Here is a 10,012-nt window from a genome sequence, read left to right on the forward strand (position 1 = left end):
AAGACTGTGTAGTTTTGTGTTGTAAGTGGTGGCAGTGTGTGCCTTGGCAGTACCCCTTGGGGACTTTTAAAAAACGAATAAGCAGAAGTGATGTTAATGTTCTCTTCAAATTTGGCCAGCTGCTCCTGCCTGCTTTACTGCACTTTCTGTTGCTGGGGAGGGATCTGTGCACTTGTCTGCTCCTGAGGTGGAGAGGAAGGAGCCTGTGATGAAGGTGCCAGGGACTGGCACTGGTGAAGTGCCCTCACTGCTTTATTGCTGCTCTATTGGCAAATCTGAGGGCTTGGCTGTTCCCCAAATCATGTGGCCAAGAGGGGTCTGTCACCCACCTGCAGACATCCCAGAGAGGTACCTGTGGTACAGGTGGAACCATGGCCCTTGGCTGGGAATGTGCTGTCAACAGGCTGGCAAGAAGGATAAAAACTGATGGCTCCCGAGTATGGGGTTTCTTTTTCTTTTTTCTTAGCTCCTCTTAAATTTTTCACAGAGTACAGTCTACACTTCAGTTTTATTACCTTGAGTTTAGAAACTACTCTTTCAATTTCTTTTTTTTTTTTTTTTTCCTGAAAAGGAAAATGTTTTTCTTCAGGGAAAAAAAAAAAAGGTAGTGTGGAAAAAAAATCATCCCCTGTGCATATTTTGAGGATATTAATCCTCTTTAATTTGGTTTGGAAATCAATTTGGACTGCTGAAATGCAGATTATATTTACTTATGATACTATCTGAGAGCCGGCTGTTGCCAAACACTCCGCATGTATGAACAGGTACATGTTGTTGTAGAAGAAAATACAGTTGTTTCCCCTATCTTAGTAATTGTTTCCTGATTGTCCAGGCCTATTCTGGGTAAATAGGAAACTGTTGGGTTTTTTTAACTTTCTCTGCACTTTATCAGTACCTGCTTCATCAGAACACCTATATCCTAAGTGATTAATTCCTTCTACTTTCTTAGTATTTAGAAAATAAAGTGGTTAATAATTTAGGAAAGAGGATATTTTAATAGAAATCTTAAGAACATTTTATTCAAGATTCTGTTTCAGGAAATGTCTTTCATACATATCTAATCCTGCCAGCTGTTATTCACCCAAATAATTCTTTCAGAGCTGCTACTGTAAGCAGAATTTTGCAGGACTGGATCTGCACATAGGTTTTCCATGGCAATCCCCCCTTTCCTAGCTTCCATCTAAAAAATGCTCCAAAGACACCAATAATGAATAAATGTGGCTTTGCTGATACCTTTGAAGAAGGAGGGGTCAGACCTGCTAATGGAGCTATATGGTATTGACATATCAAAGTAGATTTTCTTTTGGTTACAGATTGCAGAAGGGATGGCCTACATAGAAAGAAAAAATTATATCCATCGAGATTTGAGAGCAGCAAATGTTCTGGTTTCGGACTTACTGATGTGCAAAATTGCTGATTTTGGACTAGCGAGAGTCATCGAAGACAACGAATACACAGCAAGGGAAGGTATGTATCTTTAGTTTGGTCTTTAAAGCTTCAGCCTCTGGCAGGCAGTGAGGCTGTGGCTAACAGAAATATGGTCACCAAGGACAGAAAGTGCCCTAACAGCTTCCTAGGGGCAGCACTCCAATGCCAACAACTTCTAAAACAAATAAAGGAAACCAATAACCTTTCTGGGCTGCCCAGGCTTTTTGAGGGGTTTATTTGAGGAGTTTATTTTAAATAAATTTGAAAGACAAAGACAACCGAGAGTACTTAACTGCACACAATTTTCTACATTGAGCAAAGTAATTGCACAGTCACAGCTTCGATCTCACAGAATTACAGGCCAAGAAGCTCTGATCTTAAATTCTCTTAGCATCCTTAAGTGCCATATGGACCTCCTTTCACTTAGGGAAAGGAAGAAACCCTAGCAGGTGTAGTTGCTGGCAACAAGAAAAGCTTTAGCAGAACTGGTTACCTTTGGAAAGTGTTTTAGGAGCTGCAGCAGTAATTTGCATGTTCAGCAGCATTGGAAGGCTGGGTCATGTCCCTGCTCAGCACACGGATGGGAGGTAATGGGGTCAGGACTGGCAAGAGGGAAAACATGCTATGAAAGGTGAATGTCTGGGGTTTGCCATGAGTGTTTTGCTGAAGTTGTCAAGGATCCTTTCAAGAAGGGCACTGTTGGCTGTAGTGAAAAGTTTTTATTTATGCTTCCATGCATAAGGGTAACTTTCCAGAGTGGTTTGTTGGCTGGTTTTCCCCTTCTCCTTTTAAAGACACCACCTCAGGTTTTCACAGAGTCTGGATGGAAACTGTGGCAACGTAGGGCAAGAAGGAAAGAACTAAATTATGAAGAAGAAAGAGAACAACGCACTACAGCTGAGATTAAAGGAAGATGAGCTATTCAGCAGTCACTGAGTTATAGTAATTCCATAGATCAGAGGGAAGGGTCTGATTAAGCAGTTTTCAGAAATACAGACCTATATCTCTGGGGTTTAGCTAGCTCTGGACATTGTATATTGATTAAAGTAACTTTTCAGGTTATAAATTTTTTATGTCAAGTTTCTTTGATGTGCTTTCTGCTATCAGAAAAGTTTCCTAGCTCACCTGCTATTTTGTGCCAGAAAGTTAAAACAGGCTAAAATGGGCTTAGAGACACTCTGCTTGTATTACTCCTCATTGCCAAAAGAATTAATGTAGTATTCACAACAAAGGCTGCCTGAATGTTTTTATTTAACTGAAAGGAGTTTGCTTTTATATGGCAATTTCTGGAATCAGTTAGATATGAAAGACAATAATTTAAGATACCAATTTTTAAGGTATGTTTTGCTACTGCTTCTGCATCTATCTTATGGCTGAATGTGAAATGGATTAAAGTGACTGTTTGAGACTGTACTTTCTTTTTTAGGTGCAAAATTCCCTATTAAATGGACAGCACCAGAGGCAATTAACTATGGATCTTTCACTATTAAATCTGATGTGTGGTCGTTTGGGATTCTCCTGTATGAAATTGTCACATATGGGAAGATTCCTTATCCAGGTATGGGCCTTTGGTTTTACTCTCTATTTATGCTTTGGTGCTAAGAAGCAAAGAAAATATTCAGGGAAAGAGCTAGCATCTGACAGTGGTGACACCAATGATTGGAAAAATGTCTTGCAGGTAATCTTACTGCTTTGAAAACTTGGTCATTGTATGTGTAAGACACATGCCTCTCCAGGGTTAATTTTAGCAAACAGACTAATGGCACCATGGATCATTTTTATATATTCTAAAGATGCCACAACTGCAGGAAATGCAGACCCTGCATTTATGACATCCCTGCTTTGTGGACAGAAACACAGTTTCATGGCAAGGATGTAGTGCTGCTGCTAGGATGACAGTGCTGTTTAAGCTGCTGGGAGTTGTAATAACTCCCATATTATTTAATAATAATATGTGAAGATACTAAGAAAGCATGTTTTCACAAGCAAGTAGGCTGTAATAATTTGTCAGTGCTAGCTAGTCTAAACAAATATGAAAGCAGATCCTAGCACAGTGTTGAGGTACCACTAGGAATATTTACTATTTGTTGTACCATACAGTCAGGTACAAGGCCACAGAGGTGGGTACATCAATGTAGCTGCATTGGGTAGCTGTGAGATGGTCATGTGCTTCATGTTTCATTTTATATTGTTAAACAAAATAGATATTAATGTTTCCAGCACACAGAGACACCTTGTATGAAGGGGTTTTTTATGCACATAAAATTGTTGCATCTCAGGCATAGATGATTAATTCTGGACAACAGACTGCATTCATTTAAGCTTACTGAGGTTATGTGAAATTGCCATAAATTCCCTTCTCCTGTGGGCAAATGAGGAAAGTACAGCCATGTTCACCTGTGCTGCACAGCTCATAGGCAGAGTAACTTCTGAGAAGAGCCTTGGGATCTTGACAGGAAAGGGAGACCAGATACTTCATGCAAGCAAAGCTTTCCCAGTGCTTCCAGAGCAGCAGCTCTTGCTGTTTAAACAGTGAAAACATTTTCACCACTTCCTGAGCAGCTGGAATTCTGCATCCTGAACTTCCAGAGATGGTCAAGAGGCAGACCCAGGTCCCTGAAATGACAGTAGGCTGAACACCTCTGGGCGCAGGGAAACAGGAAAACCTGTGAGGCTCAGGCAGTGGTAAAGAGGTGATGGCAGCCAACTTCACACTGTTATGGAAGAACATAGTGACTTCCCATGCAAGAGGTAGAGCCAGACTTTCTCATGGCACAGTTCTAGGCCAGGAAGACACTTAAGCTCAAGACTAGCTCCGTTACACTTCAAGAGGTGATAGGGCTGCTTGCACAGCTAGGTGCTCTGGCTCAGTTTGTAGGTGAGGGCTATGAAATATTTGAAAGCACAGCAGGTCCTCTCAAAGCTCTTTTCAAACACAGCTCAGGTCCCAAGGAGGGATCAGATGGGAGCTGTGTGCAGCCAGGTAATGCATGGCTCTTCCCGCAGTCAAGATACCTTTTTTCCCTGTTAGCACTTGCCTGTGTGTACAGACAGTTGCCTGCACTGAGCTGGGCTCACAAGATCATTTCTGAAGAATTTCTGCTTAGAAAATTGTCCCTCTCTGAGCAAACCAACAAGCTCACCTGGAAACCAGCATTACGAAAATACAAAACTCAGTCCTATACTTACTTCTGCAGCTAAGTCTGCTCTCTCTTTACCTTCATAAACCATATCATGGTTTTATTTTAAGATCAAAGTCAATCTGTACAGCAGACATGGTACTGCTGCACTGCTGTGGGAAAATCTCTCTTCTAGGGGAAGTCTGGGCAATATGTTTTTTTAAATGTGGGAGCATTTTTATGAGCACCATAAATACTCCGTGCACTGTGGATTCATTTGTCGACCAGCCGTTACAAATGGAAGGCTCTTGACTGCATATTGGAAGATTTTAATAGTTTGCAGGTATTGCTTGCATTAAAATGGAAGGGAGATATGTACCTATTTTATATAAAGTATAAATTGAAATAGCCTGTTAGACTGAACGTTGATTCTGAGAATCAGAATCACAGCAAAATACATGTGTGACCAATCTGCTTTACATGAAGAGATGTGACAGATTTGGGCAAATTACCCCAGCATGGCAATAGTAACCTGGTGATAGGTTGTAACCAGTAGCCACTGGAGACAAACAGTAAATTGATCTTTCAGTTCTAATGGGAATGCTTCAGAATATTATTTTCAATTATTAACCAGCTCTAGCAACCAGAGTATTCAGCATATAGCTGCATATGAAACAGTTTGAGTTGAAACTGGCAAGTAGCTAATACCTGTAGGCAACTTGGCAGGAAGCATTTCCAGCCAAGAAACTTGGAGCTTTTGTGATCTTTGTTCTTAAATTCCAACAGCTGTTTCTCTTCCTGAGAAACTCAAAGCCACTAGTGGAACTACAGTTTCAGGAACTACCTCTGAAAAATGAAACAAGTATCTGATTCTCTGGGCACATAAGTTGAATTGGTTGTTAAAACCTGATTTCTGGGTGATTACTTAGCATGTCAATACAGGCATTACCCATACTTGCATTCCAGTTATGTCTGCTGTTCTTCACAAGGTATGACCCTTTCTGTACAGTGGGATTCTTCCTCCATACCACCATGTTCACATCATTACCCAGGCCCTAACATAAAGAAATGTATCTTTGTGAAACCTAATGGGTACTGCAGCATAAATTAACAGACATGTACCAAAACTTAGCATTCAAGAGGGTTTTAATAAATATGTATGTGGGATATATTTCTTTTACTGATTAGGATGTAGATATGGTAAGACAGGTAATTCTTTAGCTACAAAGAGAAAAAATTGAAATAATTTTTAAAAGGTAAAGTTAGACAAGGAGCTATTTTGAGAATACTGCTTGGATTGTGGGTAACCCTTTTTGTTTTAAATAAAACCCCAAACACAGGGAAGTATGTACATGATTTATTTACTATGGGATACTGATAAGGGTGTTTTTATTTTTTGCTTCTGACCTCAAATGATTATTAAACAGGTAGTTTTCCTGCAGGGTAGCTGAAACACAGGCTTTGTCCTTAGCATTCAGAATGTAACAATTGTTCCTGCAGAGAACAGATCTAAGCACAATCCTATGAAGTACTTAAACCCAAAAAATCATCCCCATTCTGCACAAAAGCCCAGTAGCAGCAGTCTTCATGTAGCACCACAGTTAACTAATATTTTGTATGGTAGGAATAACTGTTTTACTGCATATATTATATACAATCCATTTCTTTAAGCTCAAGCAGTCAGATCACTGCTCTCTATAAAATGCTTTATTGTCTTTCTTCCTGAATTTAATTTGTCTCTATATAGCAGTAATTCCTTACTCTGTGACAACATGCCCTTCCACTACTTCAAAATACTTCTTTTCTGCACACACACAGTATTAGTTCAGGAAAACTTCCCTCCTCCTTCCAAAGAGGAACTGAAAATACAAAAGATGTGCCCAAAGTAAGCACTTTGATCCAGACTCAGATTACAGGGCTGAGGGTATTTTTGGAAAAGCTTAAAGCCAACAGGCTTGAGCTGAAGTCAGCTATATGAACTATGGTCATCTTGAATAATCCAAGTAGTTATACTGGATAAAGTTGTCATTTGGTTGTAATTCAAATGTGTCCTTACCTGCCAAGTGGCTTAAATCACAGCCATAGCAGTCAGATAATACATACAGAGGTCTGCACAGTCTGCAGCAACAGCTGCACAGTCACCAAGGGCTCAGGGGAGCACCATATCTGCATCTCCACTGCTGACCTTGCTCAGAGCAGGACCCATCCTGCCTGCTCTCAGCCAAGCAGAGCTGCTCTCCCTCCACCTCTGGGGGGCTGGTGTGTGCAGGAGACTGTCCTGCATGGACCTGACCAGAGGCTGCATGGCCTGAGAAAACCATGAGGAGCTGTAATCTTGGGCAGAACTGCACCACATGGAGCATTTAGCCTGAGGAGCAGCCAGTGGCTGTGGGGTCTGGGATACCCTTTCGAAAGGGAAGGCCTTCTCTGGGGAATGCAAGTCTCTGGACTGAAGCACAGGTGCTTCCTGCATGCCCAGCCATCAGAACAAAGAGCAGCCACTGAGTACAGAAAAGAGTCTGTGTCCAGAGAAGGTAATGCAACCAGGTTGATTAGATTTGCAGGGGAAGGGACAAGCCCAAAGGCAGGTTTCTGGGTAGGAAATGATGAGCCTGAAATAGCAAAAGCTGGCCCCAGTGTAGCTGACCTTCTGAGAGTAGGTGTTGAAATTATTCTGTGAACCAGTTTCTCAAGGGTTTGATAAAGAGGGGAGGGGTGACAGGAAATAAAAAAGGGGGGAAGAGGATGGAGTCCACAGCAGGACTCTCTCATGTGACACGAGCTGGCATGTGAGATGCAAGATGCACTGCTGGTACTTACAGTTCTTATCCTCTGAAAGAAAACCATAGCAGGGAAAAAAAGCAAAGCTCAGCACAGCTAGCAAGATGGTTTTGCATAACAGGAATGGGACAAGAGGGGAAATTGCCTGTTACAATTAATGATTTCATGAGTGACTCTCCAGTATTTTGCAATCAGCAGCACTTACACAAAAGCTGATGTAGAAGAAAACCTGAAATTTTGGGGTGGGGTGACTGGCAATGTGATCAAACAGGGACACTGCTCTCCATCTCAGGGTGGATGGGGCTCCAGCAAGCAGAGCAGTACCTCTGCAGCTAGAGACGAAGGCTGGTGCCAGGGCAAGCTTTTGCTGGAAATCCAAACACCACAGGAAGCAGAATAAATGGGGGCAGGGTTGGTCAGAAGAACCAAACAGAGGTGGTTTCTGGAGACAAGAATTGTGATTTTTCCCAGAGTCTTTTTAGACTTGGAGCTAAAGAGGTTGTGATGCTCAACTACAGAAATGGAAATGTTCCCACGAGGATTTTCAGAGCAAGCCCCTCATTGCTGGTCCACACCTCAACCTTGTTTCTTGAACTCATGCTAGGAGCTACCTTTAACAAGTAGCAAGGGTCGTGTAGCAGTGGGTGAGTACCTTTAGAGGGAAGTAAAAAAAACAAGAAAAAATAACTTCTCTAGGAATGGAGATGATTTGATGAAATCTTTCTTCTTTTTTTTTTTTTGTTTAAGGTATGAGTAATTCAGATGTGATGGTTGCTCTTCAGCGTGGGTACCGAATGCCACGCATGGAAACCTGCCCAGCTGAGCTTTATGATATCATGAAAACATGCTGGAAAGACAAAGCAGAAGAGAGGCCAACATTTGATTATCTACAGAGTGTGCTTGATGACTTCTACACAGCAACAGAAGGGCAATATCAACAACAGCCATAGAACAAAGAACAGTTTTTCTATTGCCCTTGATCATTGGCACAGACTATCTTTAGGACAGACTGCTCAAAACAGTTACTTCATGAATTCAGATGTCTTAACTGAGTGTGGAAGCTGAAATGCTGAAGGAAAGAATAATTCTGCAGAGAAATAATAATGTTTTTATTTGGTTAAAACAATTCCTCTAAAGCTTCAAGTTCTCCTTAAAGGCTTTGTGTTTTGCATCTGTAGAAACAGCCCAAAGCGAACAGGCTTTTTGGGGTGGGGAAGGAAAAGGAAGGAAAGCAATCATGCCCTGGTACAGCTTGACAAGGCCTTCTTAGGATCTTAGTCGTGCAGTATGTTACAAGGAGACCTTGATAAAACACTTGAGAGGATGCCTGAACAGCTGTTTTCAAAAGAAAAAGTCACAAGGATGACCTTACAGATTTAAGACATGGTGATGTTCTTAAATCATTTTTTAAATACAGCATACGGCAAAAATTATTTTTATATCCTTGTTGTTTCACATTAATATCAGGCATATTGTCAGCTCTTGTAAGACTCTCTAAACAGTGTCAAGGTTTCCTTTGAGGAAGAGTTATGTATGTAATTCTTTACACTGAAAAAAGTTCTGGTTTACTGCTGTAAAAGCCTAAATTTAAAATAATTTTCAAAGCATTGCGAAACCATCAGACATGCAGAAGTGCAAGATGAACACACATGGCTGCAGACGTGGCAGCACACCTCACTCTGTGTTCAACCTTCAGCTTCCCACAAGGCCAAAGTCATCATCTGAAGTCCATGGAAAAGCACAGGATTTTGAAGGAAGTTAATACTTTCATTGCAGTCGCTGAAACTGTTACCAGTGAAAATATTTTAGTCTTCATTTTTAATCCTCTGTGGTTATTCAAGAATATTCCTTATATTTTTGCTGCTTTAATCAACTAACCTCAAATCTGTTTTAAAGCTAAAACTAGCTCTAGCACTATCAAAAACAATTTGTGGAAACATGCAATAGGATATCAAGTTACATTGCAGTGACACTGTAGTTTGTTGCTCAGTATTACAAATCTAATTCTTAAAGTGAAAGCAATTTGCTAATCTCTTTACATTGAGTTGTTCTATCAAATTACTTACCCAAACAGATGAGCTCATGCAGTTGCAATGTAACCATAGCACAGATTACTTCTTTTTCAAAGTGACACTGGTTCTTACAACTGAAACCCAGTACACACCTTTGCCATCCTTCAGCCCAATTATTTAGGCAAATGGTACTTTGCAGAAGCTTAAAACCTTTCTGATAAAGCTTCAGTGTGCCTGCAGTTGAAGTTCAGCAGCAGAAGTATTCATGGCTTTTCTTTTCTAGTGGCTTCCTTCAGTCAAACTGTGCAGTTTAAACAGACTATCAGTTAAATATGTAAATAGTTTCTATTGTATGGTGATTTTTAATTTTAATAAACACTTAATCTGAAGCAAGTTGTATGGTAGTAATTTGAGATAGAACAAACAGCTAATGTTCTATCCAGTGGTAGCTTCATGTGGAACAGGGGAATCTCTGATTATCACCACTACCAAGATTAATGGATTCTGCTTTCCTTACATCCAGTCACCTTTGAGAAACTGAAAAGGACCAAACCAACCATTCTTGCATCCTTCTTGTGGTTTCTTATTGTCCTGGAGGGCATGAAGAAAAGAACCAGCCCTCAGCTGTCCTTGAAAACAGCTTCTCACAAGCCTTTAATGTAATAGCTGCAC

General features: G+C 40.7%; 1 protein-coding gene across 3 annotated transcripts in view; it reads left to right on the forward strand.

The window, feature by feature from the left end:
• The window catches only part of LYN (LYN proto-oncogene, Src family tyrosine kinase), a 50,620-nt gene extending 40,891 nt beyond the window's left edge, over window positions 1-9,729 (forward strand). For all 3 annotated transcript variants that reach the window (XM_069004765.1, XM_069004763.1, XM_069004764.1), the window contains exons 11-13: window positions 1,314-1,467; window positions 2,855-2,986; window positions 8,076-9,729. In XM_069004765.1, the coding sequence (XP_068860866.1) occupies window positions 1,314-1,467; window positions 2,855-2,986; window positions 8,076-8,278 (489 nt within the window). In that variant the 3' untranslated portion in view covers window positions 8,279-9,729. The remainder of the gene's footprint in view (window positions 1-1,313; window positions 1,468-2,854; window positions 2,987-8,075) is intronic.
• Window positions 9,730-10,012: the final 283 nt, after the last annotated feature.

The sequence above is a fragment of the Aphelocoma coerulescens genome, chromosome 2 (assembly GCF_041296385.1).
Source record: "Aphelocoma coerulescens isolate FSJ_1873_10779 chromosome 2, UR_Acoe_1.0, whole genome shotgun sequence".
Lineage (NCBI taxonomy): Eukaryota > Metazoa > Chordata > Aves > Passeriformes > Corvidae > Aphelocoma > Aphelocoma coerulescens.